This window comes from Hoplias malabaricus, chromosome 11 (genome assembly GCF_029633855.1).
Source record: "Hoplias malabaricus isolate fHopMal1 chromosome 11, fHopMal1.hap1, whole genome shotgun sequence".
In the NCBI taxonomy this organism is placed as follows: Eukaryota; Metazoa; Chordata; class Actinopteri; order Characiformes; family Erythrinidae; genus Hoplias; species Hoplias malabaricus.
Window position 1 is genome coordinate 23529817 of NC_089810.1, and position 22090 is coordinate 23551906.

Below are 22090 nucleotides of genomic sequence, written 5' to 3' on the forward strand. Positions count from 1 at the left end.
TTCTCCGAGGCTAGCAAAAGGGGCTAACATAAAGGAGCTCTCCGCTACAATGAAGAGCTAATTCTGTCTGAGCTAAGAAGCCTCCCATTGCCAGGTTCCAGGCTAGCGTCGGGGCCCGGGATAAAGGCCGAAATGCTTCACGCCTCCAAATCAATTTGGGGGATGACATGGCAGGCCGTATCCAGTCCAGGCATTCACCCCTCCAGCACTGGGGGACGGAGTGGGCCGTGAGTGCACACACAAATGTCTCTGTAGTGAAAAGCGCAAGCCTGACATCGGCACACGAGCGTTGCGTAGCGAAAAGGCTCCAAAGCTGCTCTGGGTTTGTTCTCATCTGTCATGTCAGCTTTTTAAAAAGCCTGCGTTGAAGAAGGTAGACGACAAGAGTGTCATGCTCCATGTCAGACGACCGTTTACATTCAGGAACAAACGACTGCTCGCCCTTATTCCTCAACCTCCTCTGTTAGGAAAAAGCCAGTGCAAAATAATATTAAAGGCGATGTAGAATATTCTGGGGAACTAAAAAAGCAGCGGGACATATGTTTGAGTAAGAAGCCGACTGTAGCTTGTTTATTGCTGAGATTCACTGTTTGAATTACCACCGAAACTCATTTGCAACTCGAGCTGTTCAGTTTTACAGCACTTTTGGTTTATGTTTACTTTCATGCCGTTAGTGGTCTTCCAAAATTTGAGTCAGATTTACCTTAAGTAATATCATTTTTTTTGTGGTTGAAGTTTAACTTGCCTGTAATAAGAGTTGGATGATATGGCCAAAATTGATTTAATGATACATTTTCCTAATTTTTGTCACTAATAAATAATTCCCAGAAAAACAGCCAAGAACAAACAAGAAACATACCTTCCCAGTCAATCAAACATGACATGGCTTTGTCAATATGTTTTAAGCTGCATTTAAAATTTGGGACATGCAACTGATGGTGGTGCCCTGTATTGTATATTGTATGTGTACAGAATTATTAAAAATAAGATCAGTACAGAAAAAATTATATAATTGTTATATACAATATATATTGATATAAAAATATATAAAAATAAAAATTTTATAATTGTCATTGACATTTTGCCATACAGGTTAAATTATTTCATTATTGTCCAGCCCAACCTGTAAGCTGTAGCCTTACCTCCCAAATATGTAGTCAGTTTCACTTTAAGTAACTAAACTGTAACAGCAAAAATAAGACAACACTATGCACCTATGCAGCAGGAATAGAGCAACATCATCGCTTTTCATACTTTTCAACATTCTGAGGCCTCTTCGCTGTCCAGTTTCTCAGCAGCAACTGAGTAGGCAACAGAGGGAGAGAGTTCTTGTTTCCCCATTTATCGAGCCAGGGCTGCATACAAACAGTGGACATTTTTCGGTGCACAAACAGACTGGAGAGCTAGCAAATGACGAGGAAACATTCTCTAAATTTTATACAAAGTGTATTTGATCAAACACAGTCACAGAAAAATAAACCCATGTGCCTTGGTGTAAACAGCTGAACTTCGCAAATGGCTCAAAGGTGTAGTTAGCGGAGTCAAACACTACATGTTTGTGCGAGGCCAAGTGTAGTCAATTCAATAAATTCCTCCTCGTTTTAACTCTTTTGTTCTTTCTTGCAGAAAACTTTCCAGGCGTAGTGAAATCAATAGGTTGAGCACCAGTGTTGTGGGAGCCACGAGCGCCAAGGCAATTTTTATGTGCGTGGGCACACACTATTTTACGTGCAAACTTGGAAGGCTTGACCAAAATGAAAAAAAAAAATAAAAATTTAAACCTTCCCCCTCCAGCTTTTCAGTTCCTGCTCTGGTGTTGGTGGGCTCTCTAAGCCCTGGGTAGTGAAGGCCAGTTGGAGGGGTTGGAAGGAGGTGGGGGTGGGGGCGGGGGCGGTGTGGGCAGACAGCCTGCTGAGGGGTCAGCGAGGACTCTGGGGGGGTCAGCAGGGGTCATGCCGGCACCAGCACTCATCGCTAATGACCTCTGCAGCCCCCCTCACTCAACTCTCCCAAAAAGCACAGACCAGAGCCCAGAACAGGTCCAGCAGGGAGGCCGGCCAATAAATATATGCATCAGCCAGGTGGAGTGAGTGGGCTTTAATTGCCCCCTTTCCTTATGTTTAATGTACAGCCCAGCAAGACAGGGAAGGGTCGTAGAGCAGCAGCCACCCAGAGAGGGAGGGGAGACGAGTGGAGGGGAGGGCTTTGGGGAGGTGAGGAGGGAAGAGGTGTTTTTTCAGACGCAGTGCTCTAGTGTGCAGACACCTCTAATGTGGCTATGATTAGCAACCACTTGTAGGCTCTGAAGACACTCCCTGAAATACACCTGCACTTCTGACACTTACAGGGAAAGTCCATTACACGCACACACACACACCAAGAAATCAGGTCCCACCTCAGCCGATGTCAAAATGGGCCAACGTGAACTGCAAGGAACCCTCACTGTTGATCTGGATGACTAACTTTGATAACTATGCCGCAGTTAGGATCAGACTTTTCCTGTTGTCCAGCTGCTACATTTTATGACCTATTGACCCCTGCTTTAGAGATTATTTATACTCTGATGTATTTTTCCTGTTATTAATCCTTTTTGTTCAGACACAGACATAGCCAGGGTTCCACTGTACTTTGTTAATTGTTACCTCTGCGGTGGCTAATGTGAAGGTAGGGTCTGCATGGTGGTTCTCCTTGCTCAGATGGCTGGCTTGAATTGATTGATTTTGAGCTTGGTTATATCACGCTAGAATATTAGGCGTACAAATATAGCATAGTGTATTTATACTTTTTTTGTTGTTTTCTTTAAATGTCAACAGAGTTTCAATTTTGAATTATATTTATATGTTACACATAAGCACTTTAAAACATATTTGCACACCTTATAATATATATAAGCAAATATGGTCTGGACAGTGGAATACAGTGGCAGCTAAACACTGTCTAATGAAAACATCAAGGTCCAGCGATGTCAGGTCAGACCTGCTCAGCAAGGGATCATCCAAATGGCCATGTTAATAAATACTTCCACTTTTCAAAGCAGTATCTTTTTTATACTGAATCCTCTTTGTAAACAGGGAATGCAGCAAACGTGGTTATGGATCTGTTCACCATTATTTATAGCTGTTTATATTATGACATGATTATATTTAAATATTTGTAGAGTACCGCCCATCATACATTTAAAACCACTCCCATTTAACCCTTACCCCTACCACTAAGCCCTATTACTCCATTTTGCCTAAGCATAAGAGTGTGTCCCATAGAGGTTTAGTGTGAAGTGTTAGGGTGACACAGCGCTTCAAACTGAGGTTTTTTTTTCAGAGGCACTTTTCTGGTATCACTGCAGACTGACGAGGGGTAGAGGTAAAAACATGAAATGGGATTGGGTCTCAGACTTAGAAGAAAGGCCTAGAAGTGTCTCGTCCAGAGCAACGGCACATGTCCCAGTGTATCACAATGCACTTTGCGACTGGCCAAAGACAGAAGTCTCTGTGGGCTAGGTGAAAGCGTCTGCCATGTTTAATCTACATGGGAATGAGCAGCTTTGAGAGAGCCTTTCTCTGACTGAGTGGTGTTCCAGCACATTTTAATCTGTCCCGTGCAGCAGCCCAATCCGGGTTCCAGCACGCGGCATCTTAGAGCGGCCGTGGCCTCCTCGGGGACTCTCTGACGGGGGAGCAGCGGTTGGCAAGCAGGGGGAGGGGGGGTGGGGGGGTGTTAGCCAGCCTCACAAACAGAATTAATAGCAACCCTCGCCAGGGCGACGCCTCCCCTTTAGAAGTGAAGCGTGGCGTGGAGCAGATCCTGAGCGGGTCCACTGCGAGCCCTCGGTTCCGGGCCACTGAGTCCAGGCCGGCTGATAAAGCGCGCGGCTAAGCCGGTACAATGGCACAGCCTAGCACTGAGCTCTTACATTAAGACAGATCCTTCTGCACAAAACTAGCAGGCGGGCTGCAGATAAGGAGTTGTCACTGGCAGACACACTGCCCACCAGGGAGATGGCACCAACCCCCCCCCCCCCCTTTAATCACCCCTCCTCTTCTTATTCTTGTTCTTCTTCAAGCCCTAACACAAATGAGATACGCCTACACACAAATGCCACAACCAAAAGGGGTCACTATGGAGCGACAATTGTGCGTGCCCAGGTAAGCCAAGCAGACCACCGATTGCTTTGATAAGTGAAGGCCTAAGGAGAAAGAACAACCTACCACCTTACTCCCATAGGGCATTTTAATCACAGCTTGTGATGGCCTGTCATAAGCTGTCCGCACATATGAACACATATGAAAATGTCTGGAGAATCAGGTGCCAACACTGTCCAGAGTAAAGCCGGAGGTTCTCCATGTCTGATGCGTTCTAACAGCTGGAAATGTTCCGCATGCTTTAGGCATGGAGTGGTGACTGTGCAGTACATGCAGTAGGCATGGCGCAAATTCACGCTGGATTTTCTGGAACAGCTCTATTCACACAAGGGCTCACTCAGACTTTACCCGGACTGTGTAGCCGCTGGCTGGAGAAGGTGTGGGTAATATCTGGAACTATACTTTGAGCTCAAATACAGCTTCTTCAGGTAAAGGCTGTGAAGTTCTGAGTTACTGTGCATGTGTGTAACAGTCTATAAGTCATACAAAAAACACTAGCTCAAGTGCCATATTCAAACTCTTTTATGACCATGATTATTTAATATTAAGAGATTACTCATAAAAGAAATAAAATTACAGTTAAGTTTATTATACACTGTCAGAAAAAAATGTAAACACACAGTACAGGAACATTTCTGGTCTCTGAAGGTAATGTTCCCTGAAACGTACAACCATGATGCTACACAGTAATTTGGTCAGCGTTTAACTAACATTGTGAGTGTTTATTTAACACTAAGCCTGTCAATTTAACACTGACAGATCTGCTGTGGTAGATTGTGTAATTGAATGAGTTTTAAATGAATGTTACATTCATTTATCCACAAGATTAATGCTTTTTTAAGTGATGCTTTGAACAGAAATATCTTGAAGTGAACACATGGTGCATAAAAAAAGCTATAAATATCCAAAAATATACTGGCACTAAATTATAATAGAACTATATTCCTTGAAGATGAACTGAACAGGAACCCTATCACCCCAGTGAGGTGAGGGGTCCCACTACAGTGACATTGTAGTAACATTTTTAGAGACACTAGTGAAAACCGTAGAATCTCAAAAGAAACAGAAGCGCTGTCAGTAAAAAGGCCACAGCGACTAAAATTACAGAGTAACACTAGTAATGCTTACATTACCCCTCCTCCATGCTCAAAAATAATCCTGCTCAAGTAGTGCTTAAGAAAGTGAAAGTTGTGCGCTCAGGCACCTGTGAGTGTGTGTGTGTGTGTGTGTGTGTGTGTGTGTGTGTGTGTGAGAGAGAGAGAGAGAACCCCTGACTCTGCCTCTTATCGTGATTGCATCCATAATGGCAACAAAAATAGACTAAAAAAGCCCCGCTGTCACACTGTGCACAATTACATTTTCCTCTGGTCCTGATGAAATACTTTTAAGAGTTGTTTAACAAATTGCTCAAGCTGTGAACTCAATGAAAATAGGAAAAAAAAAACAGACACAAAATCAATTTTCTGGTACATCTCCCATTACCTCAGAAAGCAGGGATGCGCAATAACACTCGTGCCGTATCAGCGTCAGCAAATAAACACCGACCGCTACTGATTCATTCTCAGAATCTGATCGACGTCAGGGTAGTGACGTTATATTTTCGGTTGATGTAACCCTTTGAGGCTGGGGAAAGTTTACAGAGAACACCATCTGCTCTGAAAGTAGTATTAGAAAAGCTGCTGAGCAAACTGAAACTGACCGGTTATTGTGTGCACTTTTAAATGAAAGGTACACATTATTCTGTCTATTTGTATCTGTGGAATTCTGTGAAGATTCTTTGTGACAACAGCAGTTGTAAAAAGCGCTATACACATAAATTAGATATTAGATATTAAAGCATTGATACTGTAGGTGACTCGATAGGGGTACAGCTGATAGCACATTAATGACTTGAGAATATTGCACACCTAGGCACCCACACACACACACACACACACACACACACACACGTCCCTCTGCACTGACAGCCTAAAGCCAGAAGGCCTCTGCGGCATTAGTATGAATCAGGCCTATCCACTACATTAAGAAAGCTAAGCTCTAGCATACTGTCACATGTTCTATTAATCGTGTACTGGATCTGCATAGAGCAAAAGAGACAAACCTGAGTCACTAACTGAGACCTCAAAAAGATCTAGACATGTCTTAGTAAGTCCTAGCAGCAAAAGAAACTTGGATAAACAAATAAATAAATAAACAAAGACAAATAAATTAATTGGACACTCCATTATTTGGTCACCATGTTCAACTGTTTTTAGCACTTTTCACCACGTTCCAGTCTTCAATATAAAAACACGACAAGTGGCAAAATAAAAATAAATAGATAAGAAATCCAATATTAATAAGAGCATATATATTATTTTTAAAGGATGAATCTCAAGTGAATGGACGGATGTTCCTGTAAACAAAATCAGTATTAACAAAACAGGAGAGCACACACACACACACACGCGCGCGCGAAAAATATCATATGAACAAAACCAGTGCAGACAATAAAAGGTGAATCCATAAGAATGTGAAGAAGTGAAAGGGGGCTTTTTCGCTCTCTGTGGCTGTAGATGTGCAGCCCTGTGGTAACTCACTTCAGCGTTTTATAACAGCCTGCTGACCAATGAAAGTCCTACACGGCTGCCAAAAGTCTAGGTGACAATAAAAAAGCCATTTAATGCTAAAACCAGATGGTGGAAGAGGATGGGAGGGGGTATAGAGATGTCAGGAACAAAATCTCTACCAACACACACACACACACACACACAAATAAAAATCCTAGAAACCAGATGAACACGCGTCTATGTTAATCTGCTCTCGATATTTTTGTCTTTGATACGTGCCTTGCACAAATCAAAGAAGCACTCAAATGGTTCTAGAAACGCAGTCTTTTAACTAATAGAAATAAAAGATTTCACTCTGTAAACACACTGACAGCTCTTATGAAGACACACACACACACACACACACACCCACACTTCACTCTCACAGTCACACAAAACTTAGGGTACAAAGATGACACCAATTTGACTTTTACTCATTCCAATAAGTGCAATTAACTAAAAAGGATTTAGCTAACAGCAACAAACAGCATATTATCTCAACAAAATATATAACCACTCTTATAATAACACCTGACTAAATACTAAATGAAAACCACAACGTTTTTTGTGCCACATTAAAAAAAAGAGCTACAAAAGTTATTTCAAATAATGCCATACAGGAAGCGCTTTTTGTTTTTAGAAATGTCTGAAAATTAAATGTCTGGGTGTGAAGACACTTGTAAAAGAACCTCCACATGATGTAAAGCTTGAGGTTTCCTCCTAAAAGCTGGAGGTTACTTTAAATGGGTTAAAACTTTACTTTAAATTTGCTTTCACTAAAGAACTATCCATAGAAAGGTTCTTGGAGGAACCTTGAAGGAACACATGGACCGTCCATGGCACTGTACAAAGGAAGCTTTTAGGAGCTTTATATTTAACAGTATGTTTCTAGTATAGGGGTCCAGTTCTGATATATTTAAACGATATACACAAAAAAACAGCTTTACAAGGTTTTGTCAGGCGGGACAAAGTGTGTCCACTGACAGTTGCCTTCTAAAACAATTAGAAATAGAAAATATGGCAGTGCACTATGATCTGTCACGACCTGCACAAAGTTTGCCAAATAGAAATCAATTCAATACAGGGCATATTTGGATTTGAATTACCAACAGTAGACTTGTGCATTTTAGATCACGCCTAGTCAACAACGCATATGGCTGTGTGTGTGTGTTATGTGTGTGCAATGGGAAGCTGAGGTGGAAATGACCCCACAGCTCTCTCTCGTCTTTCTGCACGCCCCTAGCTCCACTGTTTCCCTCCTCTACGGGGTTAAAGGTCTGATTTGGTTTGATTGAGTGTAAACAATGCTGCAGGATGGTAAGGAGCGCCCGGCGTGTCTCCGAGCCTAGTCATGTGCACTCATCCTCCCTTAATGTCCTGCAAATGAAGAGGATTTATTAATGTGTAATTAAGTAATAATCATTGCTACATAATGCATGAAACACTCATGGGAGCGGGCGCAGATATGAAACAGCAATGCCCCGGCCAAGCACCGTACACACACACACATTAAAAAGGGATTAATTGAGAGAAATATTTTGATAAGCAGCACACTCTTGCTTGCTCGCTCGCTCTCTCCCTCTCCCTCTCTCTCTCTCCCCCATATCTCTCACTCTCTTACCCCGGCAGCAATCTCTTAATATCTCTCTCTCTCTCTCTCTCTCTCTAGTCATTAACACTGCTAATCATAGCTTTTAATGCTATTTGAATTGAGAGCATGACTTCCCTTAAAGGAAATAATCCCTTTTCTAATGGACATGATGAACGGCTTCCTTGAGGCCGTTAGAGCCAGTACGAATTCTAGACCAACTATCGGCGCCCTCGTCCTTGCCGTTTGTCTTCCAAAGCCAAAAAATGTTAAACAAGATGCTTCACTGTATGATATAACGCGATACAAAAACCGCTGCCCTTTGTGCCACTCTACGCAATCTTACACTACTGCTGGTCTTCCTAGAGCTTCTCTAATCTGTGACACTGCCAATCAATAGGAAAGGTGTTCAGAGGAGATAGCGGCCCAGCATGCCTTGGTTACATATTTAATTGGCCTATGACTGACGTGGATCACTGAGTCGACACAAGCACTGTTTATCCGAAAGCGCTCGCTGTGGCAGGCGAATACGGTTATGATGCCAAGGGCTTCTTGGTCCAGTGCACTTGGTGGGTTTTGACAGTGGGAGTGCGTCACTTACATTGTACCTGGCACTCTCTACGAACAGCAAACATCTGCTGTGACAAAAACACTTAAGGTGTGTGCTATTGTTTAAGTTGATCATACTTTTTTCTGAGCTTGTAGTCTGCTGTGCTTGTCAAAGCACTCTAAGAAATAAAGTGCGGGAGCAATATCATGGCATGGGTATGTTGATTGCACTGCTGACCGAACTAAATGCTGTTTAAAAATTAAACAATTTCTCTCTCTGTCTGTGAGTGTGTGAGAAACAGTATTTATTCTGTCTAAAAGAGCTTATAAAAATAAAATCTCCAAAACACTAACGCAAGCTACGGCTCACTCTATTTTCCCCTTCCTTTAAACTACTACAAATACCTGTTTGGGTCAGTCACAGTGCCATTTGTCTCAGAGCAAGCCAACCTCTCAGCAAACCACTGCAGCTTGTGTCCGTTAATTAGAACAAAAACGAGTTATTAATTGGGAGAGGGGGGGGTCTAGTAGTGGGCCACATGGCCATCCCAGTGCCCATCTGGTTTCCATAGGGGCGCCTTCAAATGGGAGACCAATATTTGTAAATCGGCCACGACACCAGTGACACAGCGGCCAAGCTACTTTCCAAGTCGCTTACCCAACAGAGCTCCCTGTTATTTGGGGATAAGTGAGGTGAAACTCCTTTATATGACGGTCTGTGTAAACTTACATTCACACAAACCCTCCAGCAGTAGACAGGCCACATGAGTGTCAGCCCTTCTCTACCTGGTTACAGAACATGGCACTTGTCAGTGTTGTTTTGTGAATAGAAGGCTGTTTATTCACAATCAGCAAAGAGAGAGAGAGGTGGGAATCTGGGATGTGTTTAAAAAAAATAGGGGGGGGGGGTGTTATCTTAACTGCAGCTACATTACCTAATGTGTAATATTTAAACATGCACACACACACACACACACACACACACATACACACACACACACACACACTATGCACAAGTTAATTAATTATAGTTATATCACTACCTATGCATAATGGCTTAATATTTTTGGGAAAATGTTTTATTGCAATTGTTCGGACCAATCCTGTGACTGCAATTTCAACTGCAGTTTATTCAGGTTTAGTGTGAACTCGTTTTCTAGCCTAAGGTTTGTCATTGACTTAGTTGGGAGAACAAATTACCAGTTAATTGAGGTTTTGTTGTCATGTAAACTCAACACACGAGGGTTTGGCTGCTTTTGAGAGCTCTTAATTGCCTTGAGGCTATCACGAGGTTTGTGTTATTATGTTCAGTGTTCATATATTAACCCTGAGAGGAGTTAGATATGCTCCATGCTATATGCTAAACTTGCACTTGTGTTTTAAAATGTAAAAAAAAGCACTCTTTCAGTTGTTAATTATGCAGTCATTCATCTTTAAGTGTGAGAGAAAACGTCAGTGTAAGTACACAGCATGGTAAATCCAGTCAGATATTACTTTGGTGAGACCAGACTGAATGGCTTTATCCGTTCACCCCTCCATCACAGACCCTGCACGTCCCGGACCGCGACGCTGGCTCTATGATATTAAACGGCGCCGTTTCACAATCCCCGCCATGCAATCTCATTGGTCATGCTACCGTCCGTTACAAACACACACACACACACACACACTCCCGCGCACGCTTACCTTTAACGGAGCGCGGTTTGGCCTGCTTGCGTCTCGACATCTCAGCCTCGGTGCTTCTCTGCTTTTATTGAGCTCTCGTCCTCTCGTACAGTCACTCATAGGCTGCACGCCGATACTTCTCCCTCTCTCTGTCTCCCCTCCTCCTTTTACTTTGCCTGTTGCAATGCGGCAACTTCAGCGCCCGCGGCGGCGGCGTCGGCGGAGGTCCGGCGGCCGCTCAGAGGCAGAGACACGCGAACGGTATCGGCTCCTCCGGCGAGCCGGCAACTCCAAACAGCCGCTAGCTTCAACCTGTAGATCTGAGCGTAGTTGGAGAAGGAAAGGAGTCACTCGCGCTCTTTTGTTCCCCGCGGCAGAGTTTACAACGGTGTCCGAAAACAAGCACAACCACAGCCGAATCACAGCATTTCACCCTCCGCGTCTGCTCCGGTGAACTCGCGAGAAAAAGACCCGGGGTCCAGCACTTCCAGAACAAGCCCCAGTCTCTTCGCTGCACTTCGGATCCGTCTTTTCTTTCTCCTGCTTTCCTTCCTCTCCTGCTTCTTCCTCTTCTTTCCCCTCGCTTTCCCGCGTGGTCCGCTTCAGCCCCCCTTTCGAAGTGTCTTTATTTTATTTTCGGCTCCCTAAAATCCAGTAAAAAATATAGCCTATAAATCTTATACCCCAACCGAACCGCCCTCTTTATTTCTCCGAAGGAGCCGCGCTCAGCGCCGTTTCACGCTGCATTTCCCTCTCTGTGTCTCTCACCTGTGGGGAATTCTCACTCTTGTTTATCCACCCCTCCAAAAAAAACCTAAACCAAAAAAAAGCCCCAAAAGAAAGAAATAAGAAGCGGTAAACGAGGGGGTGAAATGGTAGTGTTCGCTAGCCTCTCTCTCCCCTTTTCTTCTTTGTCCTGACTCTGGTCTTCCCTCCGCCTCTCTTGCCGACTGCTGGCGGGGCTGCGGCGCAGACACACATAATAAAGCCAGGCTTGGCTGGAAGTGTAGCCGTGTCCCAGCAGGAGGATGTGAGAGTGAGTCCCGGCGGGGGAGCGCTCTGATCCCGCAGGGAGCTCCGCGCAGCCTGGGCTCCGGCGCACACACAGAGAGCCAACAGCACCGAGCCATGGTCAGCCGTGGAAACTACAAGCCTTTTTAGCTCGGAGCGCGGATCGGGGCCAAAACGCGGAGCTTCTAGGAAAAGTCTGCGAAGGAAAAAAAGATGGACTGGATTCTGCATTTCTGCCTTTGCCCCCGCTCTCTGCGCCGCTGCTGTCGGCTTGGGTTCGAGCCAGCGTTTCAGCAGCGACAGCAGACTTTACCGAGGCTTTTTAAAAACAGCTCTGTGCCACATTTAACGCGAATTTTTCGTCTAAACAGAAGCAGAGTGCGGGTTTTGTTGCAGCTCGACGCCAAACAACACTGTAAAAGCACTAGTCCCCTAACGCTAATGTTAACTCATAAGAGCTAAAACAACATTTTTTCCTTCTTTTATAATAAAGGAATAATGCTTATTCGTTTAATTCAGAAACGTTTTCCCTCAAACATGTGTTAACTGTTTTTAAATGTTACTTTAATGATAATGTGTTTTATGTCTTATGACATAATGCTAATACTATGTTATGTAAACGACAAGCCCGAGTATTAGCTTGGTTGAATATAGCATACTGCTAATTTCCTACAAATCCTTAATCAGTCACAAGTTTCAGAGTTTCAGTTCCAAACTTTATTTGCTGTTTTCTTACCCTTTCTGTGCTATAGCTCAATGCTAAAAGTTGAATTAGGATTTTTTTTTGGAAGGTTTTGAGTGATAAAATAGATTCTGTTTCTACATAGCCTTCGTTTACATTAGTTATGCTAATGCTGCTAGTTCCAATTATCTAAACCAGATGCCATTTTCTTTCAACTTTTTAACCTCAGACTGTTAGGATTTGCTTGCTACTTGAGTGTCAGTGCTATTAACAGTTGTACAAAGTGCTAGTTTGCTAGTTTCTAGATTTCTTCACCTTGGTGCCAGGTTTTTTTTTTTTTTTTTTTTTTTTTTTTTTAATAGGGCACAATTCAAGTCCCTTTAACCAAATTCACACTGTAAATGGACAGTGATTAGGTGACATGATTTTCTACAGTATTTTTTGGCAATAATTTTCACATTAAGCTTGATTTCTATTGCAGTTTTAACACCATTTATTGTTGTATGACATAATGCTATTAGTTTCAGCTTATGTGTAAGTGTTAGATTGTTTCAAAACAAACCACATTTGACAGGGCAGAATGCTGTTTTTTCTCTATCTGTATCATGTGGTTTTAAATTTGACTTAAGAAAGTTATATATTTTTTTCAGTATCTTCTTCAAAGCTATATGAATCTAAAATCAAATACATACAAATGTATATGCTAGAATTAAAAATGAAAAAATCTAAAATCTGAATAGCAAGTTTCCTGGGGCATGATGCCAAGTCCCTTAAAATCAGATGCTGAGTTTTTTTTTGTTTTGTTTTGTTTTGTTTTTTAACCCCAAACTTAGATGTTACTTTAATGCCATAATTTATATTGTATTAGATTATTTTGCTTAAATTAATATGTTATTTAAACTGATATTAGAGATAAAACATGGTCCATAGTTGTTGAAACCTAGTGAGTGACCTACTAGTGACTTTAGAAAAAGTCTTAAATCAGTAAGTGTAGTGCCCTCACTTGACTTCACTTCTGTGGTGGTTCTGTTAGAGTGCTGTCAGTATGACTGGAGTACCTTCAACACATTTTCAAGTCCTTTATCCTTGGGTACTGTGTAACCTGGAGGACTGAAATGTTGTACACACATATAGAGTGAATTGGCAGTGTGAGGAATGTGCTAGTCAGTGTCATGCTAAGCTAAAAGTTTGACACATCACGTTGTTCATATTAAAGGAGCCCAAGAGTGCTGTGTTAGTGTTTAGCAACAAGATTAGGCCTTGGCTCTTGAGTACTATCTAGGCCAGAGTTGAGCCCAAAAACTCTTCTTAAAAAAAAAAAAAAAACAGCCTCCTTGAGTGTAATTCTGACAGAAAGAGGACGAGTGCAGCCATGGTGACGGTGAGTCGCTCCCAGCTTTTGTGGCCTCTCTCCTGCTCTTTGACCGTTGTCATGGCTAACCCGGTGGGCTCCCCCTGCATCTCAGTCAGCAGGGGTCCCCCCTGTGGAGCCACGAAGCGGCCTTTAAAATTGCCCCCCTGTGGAGGTCCAGGGCCCCTGTGGCCCCCCTCTTCCATCCCTCTTCTCCTCTGAACTCCCCCTGAAAATGAACGCGCGCCTGGGGGCCGCTTTCAAAGCGCTTGTGGCGCGCCGGAGGGGGGCGCCGTAGGCCCGGCGGGGTGAGGGCTCACCGCGGTGGCACTCTTTTCTTTCTGAAAGGTACAAAGGAGGGAAATGGGCCACATTACAAGCGCCTTAAGGGTCAAGGACAGCTGAGGTGTGAATGGGCTGAAAAACTCTTATTGTTAAGTCACATAGCAAGTGATTACACCCTCTGTCATCTTTGCCGGGATTTGCTTTTTTTGTGTGTGTGTTTCTTTTTTTTTTCTTCCCCTCTATTCGCAACGCCTTAAAAAGGCTTAGAAAAAGGCTGCAAGACATGTGGATGAAATTAATTAAGACACAAGAGAAAAGAGGCGTGAACTATAAATGTGGTGATCCTGTTTGGAAATCACTGCTGTAGCTATTTTAAGGAGGATTTAATAAGTTTCAAGCAGGCGGCAAAAAATTGCCATGATTGAAACAGGAGTAAGATCTAAGACATGTAAATTTACCAAAATAGAATCATTTTAATTGTGTGTGGTGTGTGTTCTTGCTGTTTCTTGATGTCACCAGTAGCACTACAAGTGCAGGTAGGCTATGTGGGTTGTGAAACTGCAAGTCACTTGTCAGCAGAGCTGACCTTAATATAGGCTATTATTTTACTCAAGCACATTGGGATGTTTTGAGATTTATGGCTGCACAGTTTCACTGCCATCCAGATATTCCCCTGGACACAAACCTAGAAATTAACAATAACATACGTGGAACTTGTCCTCTTGTCCTGCCCTGTCTCTCTTGCTCACTCCTTGCATTTAGGCCTGGCGTTCTTCGGCGACTACAAGCCGTTGTGGATGGAGCCCCAGAAAACCCTCTTAAACACTCCCCCATTGTACTGTCACAAGCCTGGAGAGTTCATGTTATATTTATGTTGCCTGCAGCAGATTCTCTCTGTTCTGTTCTGTTCTGTTCAGCTGAACCAATGCCAATTCTGCCAGGTCCCCCCTCCACAGACAGTGTTACATCTCATTGGTTTTGCCCTAGATAGACTATTTTTATAGGAAATAATTAGACATTACTGATTTAAATACTGCAAAGCCGACAGTCTTTTGTCTCGTTAACAAAAGCGTGTGCGAGTGCGACGCACGCAGAAGTGCGAGATGTGGAGGCATTTCCCCCTCAAGCTTGCTTTTTGTCAAACAGGCAGAAGCATGAGGTGTGTGGGGGGTGGGGTGGGGGGGATGAAAGCCATTTGTCTACATTTGTGGAATGTGAATTAAAACCAGCCAGTTTTGTCAGGTCCAGCAGCGCACAAGCTTAGTTAGCTTCAGAGTTATTACCTATAGAACTCGTACTGTAGTTTCAGCTGATGCCAGATCTGCTGTGAAGTATTTGTCTATGTGGGTACAGTGAGTACAGTAAGTTTTTCCAATCTGCCAATCTAATGTCATGTCATTTTTATTATCCTATCTCCCTCAGCTCATGCTGTAGTCCCCCTGAAGCTCTGGAGTGCAGAGTTTAAAAGCAGGGCATACACTAGTCTGTTACAGTGACCCAGACAGGCACTGGACCAGCAGCTCTGCCTCTCCTCGGAGCCTGGGAGTGTGTGGAGAGCAGGGCGCAGATTGGGGCTGAGCGCTCCACTGCACTTACTGCCCCCTCTGCTCCATCAGCCCCTGATTAGCCACCAGAAAGACCAGCATTCAGCAGCGCACTTTCACTGCAGATTATGCCTCAGGTACTAGCATGGCAGAATCATGGAGTTTCTCTCTCTCTCTCTCTCTCTCTTGCTCTTCCACGTCCATATAGAGATGTCCATGCATTTGTGTTTACCATGGCCTTGTTTGGGAGGACAGCAGCACTCCCAAAGCGAACGAAGAGAATTTCAGCCTTTTTGGCTTAGCGCGGCCAGTGCCAAAACCAGCAGCAATCCCCCGCTCCCTCCCCTTTTAGCCCCCCATTCACTGGCTCTTGCCCCAGTCTTACACAAAGAAACACCAGCTTTATAGACTTAGGGCATTAAACCATAAAAAACAACAGACAGAAGACAGGTTCTGAACACACGCGGCACTGCTCCGACGTAGGATCTTCTCATCAGGACGCATTGTGAAGTGTACATGATTAGCGAGTATTGTTTTTTCGCGCCTGCATTTTGGGTAGCCTCTTAAAAGGAAGGTAAAGCAAGCGGGGAAGAGAACGAGGAGGATGGCGCTTCAGCGAAAAAATGCTTTCCTGATGAGCTGCAACAATGCACTCACTCCCACGACATCAGCTCTCTGTAGGGAGTCTCCTCCTAATTTCCTCCATCCATAATAAAAAGAGCTACATTAAACAGTGCCATTAGTGCCAGCAATTTGCTTTATTCTCCACAGAAAGAGAAATGTTATCTGTGGCGGACAAACTTAACCCAATTAAAGCTCATTGTGCACGGGGGCCTTGCTGGATCTTCGGCTGATGCCACGGAACGAGGGCAGAGGCAGCCAACTTTGGGGAAGGAAAGGGGAGGGAGAGAGGGGGAGGAAAGGGAAAGAGGGAGCACGTCTGGAGAATTAGGGAAAGTAGGGGAGAGATGAATGTGTTTTCAGGAAAAAGAGCAGAAGCGACATGATGTTTTCCTGCTTCCCTCAACCCCCCTTCTTTGCTTGTTTTGCTCCTATTGATGTTTAAAGAATCATGAAGGTTTAAAGGATCTACAAGATGCATTAAGAACACAGGTACTCCAATCCACCCCATCCTCATAGGATGAAAATGGGGGGTGGGGGGTGGGGGTTATATCATGGAGGAAGGAAGAAAGGAAATGTACAAAGCCACACATTCAGAGGCACTCTCTCATCCCTGCACATTTTTGGTGTTAATTGTTGTGATAACACCTCTCGATTACAGGGGTTTAATTATCAACATGTTTGGCTGTTAGAGCGGGTACCTGGCACGGATCCTCCGAGTTTGGAGGGGGGTTGTGTGCGGAGGGAGGGTTGCAGAAGGTTTCTAATGAAGATTTCACTCACAGCGGCATGCTGAAGCTCAGTGTGGCGCTCCGTTAACAAAGCATCACATCACATTCAGGGCCGACCCGGGTGTCTGTGAATTCTAACACAACAGCGCCAAGAATATTCATAGTGATACATTTTGATTGATATCCAGTTGTGCAGGGATGGCAACTGTATAGCTCTATAGGGGGAAGAGGCCTCGGAATAAGCGCCTCATTCAGAAGCTGGGGATGGAGTGTTTCTGTGTTTTAGTCAAAACTGAGCACTGTAGAAGCAGGTTATCTGTCTCTATGTGTCTGTCTAGTAATCTCTCTATCTCCAAAGGCATTCATCAGTTGTAGTCGAGTTGTTTTTCTCTCTCCAACACCCCCCCACAACCACCACCACCACCACCCCCCTCAAAAAAAAAAAAAAAACCTCCAATCAACACCTCCCAGCTGGTGAAATGGAGCAGAACCAGGCCTCCATTACTTTGAGACTTGATGGATTCTTCACAGCTGCGGTCGAGTGTCTGTGAGCAGAGGCTGGAGAGACAAACAGCTGTAAAACATGCTCCGCTAAAGACATTCACCCACACGCTGACACTGTGTGCCATCAGCACACACACACACACACACACACACACACACACACACACACACACACACACAGATACAGAGTTGCACAGACACATTATAGTCTCATAGCTATCAAAACTAAAATCTCCTCCTCGTATTATATTAAATATCTGCAGTTTAATGTCTGCCTTTCTTTTAGAGAAGGAAGGCTATTCCATTTCATAATATGTCTATTATACTGTCTATTAGTAATGACATAACTCCATGTTTAAACTGTACCCCATTTTTTACTGAGAGGATGTGTTCATCAGCTAACATTCTTTCATTCATTCATTTCTGTTACTGCTTCATCAAGTTTCGGGGTCGCGGTGGGGCCGGAGCCTACATGGAATCAGTGGACACAAGGCAGGAACACACCCTGGACAGGGCACCGCACACTCACCCAGTCACTTACACACTAACACCTGTGGCACAATTTCACACCAGCCAATCTACCAATCAATTATTATTTTTTTGATTATTTTATTTATTTATTTGGACTGTGGGAAGTACCCAGAGGAAACCCACACAGACATGGGAGAACACACCAAAATCTCTACAGACCACAGACAGTGACCCAAGGTCAGAATTAAACCCACCACCCCAGCACCCTAGAGTTTTGTTAGCTAAACTTCCTGTAGCACCACAGTGGCTAACATTTTACCTCAGAAATAAAAGGTTAATGTTTTACCCCTGTGTCTTCTGTAACAACAGTCTATTGAATAAATAAAGGAATTTAATAAAGAACAGGACAAGTTCACTTTGCTCATGTTTTAAGAAAAAAACAATCTTTGTTTTCGCAAGACTAGCCTACATCTAATTTGCGTTAGTACCAACAGTGTTTTATGGGAATATGTGTGCACGTATTTATTAAGAATTCCGTGCAAATACAAACACATTATTAGTTTAAACCACTAGTAGTTTGTAAAATCAAAATGGAGCATTTGGAAAAGAAAGAGGATTTCATTAGTAATACGTCGATATGAATGCTGTGTCTCATGGATCTAGACCGCCATCTAGTGGTGAAACCTCTGCTGTACCTCATTTACTGGTTAGGATATAGGCTTGAGTACCGGATCCACTGAGGTGGCGATGAAATGAGTATTATATATGTGTTGATTTTGTAGCTCTACAATTACAGACTGTAATAGCTCTTAAGCTATTTATAATTTGTTTGCCCCTTTTTCACTCTGTTCTTGAATGGTCAGGACTCCCACAGCAGAGGTATATATAGGGCTCACTGTTAGCACTGCAGTGTTCCTGATGTGGCAGTGTGTGTTAGTGTGTGTTCGGCTGGTACGTGTGACTCAGACGTTTCACTGACGGACTGAGTATAGCCCATCAACCATCAATACTCAGCAAACAGCATCTTTAAGACATTTTCCCATGTCCACTGATGAAGGACTAGAAGATGACCAACACAGATCTACAGCAACAGATGAGCTACTGTCTCAGGAGCTCTGAGCAGCACTGCTGTGTCTGATCCACTTGCAACAAACAACGTAAGAACCCACCACCACATCAATGTCACAGATTTTGCTGTTTTGTTGAATGTTTGTACTTTGTTACAGTTGCATATATAGGTCATATATTCAGTTGTATTTTTCTATTCTTTTCTATCTATCAAACCTATGGTAATTTAGCTCCATCACTTCACATTGAATTTAAAAAAAGTATTTGGGCCTGCACTGTTTTTATTAGTGAAGCATTACACAAAGCAACTTGATTCATCCTGAGTGTTAAGAAAGTGAGAAAAACCCAGAAAACTTTGCTCTTAATCTTAAGCTGAATCAGGATCCATGGCATTATCAGCGTAAAACCTGGACATATTTCTTCAACAGTGAAGAGTCTTTAGCCACTAAACATCTCTCTGTAATGGAAAGGAAAAGGGTGACAGCAGGTAGCCAATTAAAACCAGTGCTCTGTCTTCACTGTTAGGCTTGAGACAGTGATGAAAGTATTAAAGTGTGAAAGTGAGACACTGTTTTTTTTTCTTTCTAAAGTTGTACTATTGTTTCAGTGTTGTTTTTTCTGTTTGTTTTACCAGCTCATACAAACAGAAAACAAATCCCTCACTGCTCACTGCTGCCAGCCGATCATTATCTTCAATAATGGAACACAATGTCAAACAAATCACTCCACAAACCCTACAGTTATGAAGCAGTCTATGGCTGCCTGTCATCGCTGCCCAAACAAACCCCATCTCCATAATGGTCAACTTATAGGACTGACCCTGCTGACCTTACTGATATGGCCAGAAGTTTGTAAACTACTCCAACAGTTCTTCTGAAATCCTTAGTAAGGAGTTAGTCCCTGGTTTGCTGCAGGAGCTTAATTTGTGGTCAAATACATGTGTCCAGATATATTTAGACTTCATTTAAAACATAATTTTGGATCAAATGTATTACAATTAATACCTTGTAGTAGATGACCACTGAATAGAGCTTTAATAACCGATCTTTGCCCTGTGCTGTACTTTCAGCCTGTTGGTCTCCTCCAGGCCTGTAGATGGCAGCATTGCTCCCTCCCTGTGTGTCCTCGGTCCACCCACAGTGCTGCTGGGGGGATCTGAGCTGCTGGTTGCTGAGTGTGTTGGCTGTGAGGGCAGTGATGCTGCTGCTGACAGAGCTGAATGCAGAGCGTGAACTGCGTTGTGTTTGTGTCCAGCTTCCGGTCACTCCCCTGTCCAGAGCTCGTGCAGTGTACTGGTCTGTGCATGTTTAGTGGGGAGGGTGGACTTGAGGCAGAGCATTTACATTTGGCTTTATGCAGTTGTGACTCCTCGGCCTCTTCATCGCACATCTGTGATTACATATATATCGGTGTGTGTGTGTGTGCTGCCTGTGCGTGTCTGTGTGTGTCCCTGATTATGCCGGTAGTGTCCCTGCAGTACCTGAATGCACGCTCTGATTGCCACTCTAATCAGAGTGTGATTAAGTCTCCTGTTCAAAGCTGCAGGTCAGTCTGAGTCACTGGCCCCCAGCCCTTCACCCCTCAGGCCCCTGAGGGTCACTCTGATTGAGTTTTAATTTGCCAGTCAGGGGCCCAGGCTGCATGTCAGCTATCTCAGAACGCGGGTGACTAGCATGCAGCACTCCCTGCGCTATTGATCCGCAATCTGCACGATAAGGTCAGTGTGTGCGGCCAGGACGGACAGGGCATCGATTGGCCGGCAATATCGCAGAGCCAGCACCGGAGGAGCTGCCCGCAGACAATGAACATATCCATCAAAGTGCGCTTTAATTGCCGGCTCTCTTGTCACTAATGACATCAGGGAGGCTCCGTCTGGATGGCGTAACATTTTTGTGTGTGTGTGCGTCCAGAACAGACAAAAACAAGACTGACCTTACACTGGAAGGATCAACTAAATGGAATTTTTTTACAGATGTCGAATTTCCGAAGGCAATTTCTTTTTACTGAAGTTAAAGTCCTGTTTAAACCAAAATGGGCCACCGCTCACTGTGACCCAAGCCCCCAGCAGAGAGGAGCGAGGAACACAAGCTCTGTGCCCGTTTTCATAAAAACCCTAAGTAAAAATGTTCCCCTAAGGTTGCCTTTAACCTCCCTTAAAGTTAAGTGCGTTCAAAAAAAATCCAAATGTGATTCCAAAGAGGTTTCTTTAAGAAAAATCGTCATAAACCCTCAAATGTTTCATTAAGTATTTCCTTAGAAGTGTTGCATAAAGCTTCTTAACCTTCCCTTCCTTTGGAATTATTTAAGGGATGTAAAAGCTTCCCTTAATTTTCTCCCCTAAGGTTTTTGGAGGTTTTTGAAACTGATTGTGTAACTAGGTGAACTTTTTTCGAGATACAGACATTCCTCGGGACCCTCTGAGCACTGTTTTGTTGATGAAATCACTAGGTAAAAGTCACAAGCTATAAGACGACCTCAGAACTGCACAATGCGCATGTGTTACCTGCAGTTTTACAGCTCCTTTTTAGCCCTGTTTATACACTATTGCTCGGTCCTGTTAGAGGTTCTTTTCTTGTTTGCTTCTTTCGTTTGCATTTTGTTCATTTAAAAAGCCGTCCTCAAACAGCGGCGTTCAGCGAACACTTTTTTTGAGGCGTCGTTGTCATGGAAACAGCAGACCATTCCTTCCACAAAACCTCAGTCACTTTAGTAAACCCCTTACAGTTTTCTCTTAGTTAAGTGACACGTCTGATAGATTTTTAATCCCTTAAATAATTCCCCTAGGTCAGGGAAAATGTACTTTAATATGTATACTTAAGGGAGAAATTAAGGTGTTTAATGCAGCCGGGCACTGGAAATGAGCTGTCTTTGCTCTGTTGTTTTTACTTGTCTGTTCCTTTTTTTACTACATATTTAATCAGAGCTCTTCCCAGTAAACAAGGAACGTCCCTGGACATTCAAAATAGGTCTAAAAGTAGTCTGTCCGTCAATGACATATTTTAAACGTCAATGGACGTCCAAAATCCATCTTAATAAGTTAGTTAAGTGGTGACCAATTGATAACGTCAGTGGACGTCCAAAACGAGTTTTATACAAGTAATTTATTTCGAGACCAATTAATAACGTCAATGGACGTCTAAAATACGTCTAATAGTCGTCTTTTCAATGTCTGTGTTTGGGCGTCTTTTCAACTTTCATTTTCAACCTTAAGAGAACGTTGATTAGACGGCAGTCATTACTTTATTTCAACATTAAATCAACGGCTAATTGTTTACTGGATTATTTAATAATAA

General features: G+C 43.3%; 1 protein-coding gene across 3 annotated transcripts in view; it reads right to left on the reverse strand.

Annotated features, from left to right (window-relative positions):
* Positions 1 to 11948, reverse strand: part of znf423 (zinc finger protein 423) — a 205940-nt gene extending 193992 nt beyond the window's left edge. For all 3 annotated transcript variants that reach the window (XM_066685676.1, XM_066685675.1, XM_066685674.1), the window contains exon 1: positions 10551 to 11948. In XM_066685676.1, the coding sequence (XP_066541773.1) occupies positions 10551 to 10590 (40 nt within the window). In that variant the 5' untranslated portion in view covers positions 10591 to 11948. The remainder of the gene's footprint in view (positions 1 to 10550) is intronic.
* Between the last annotated feature and the right edge of the window lie 10142 nt (positions 11949 to 22090).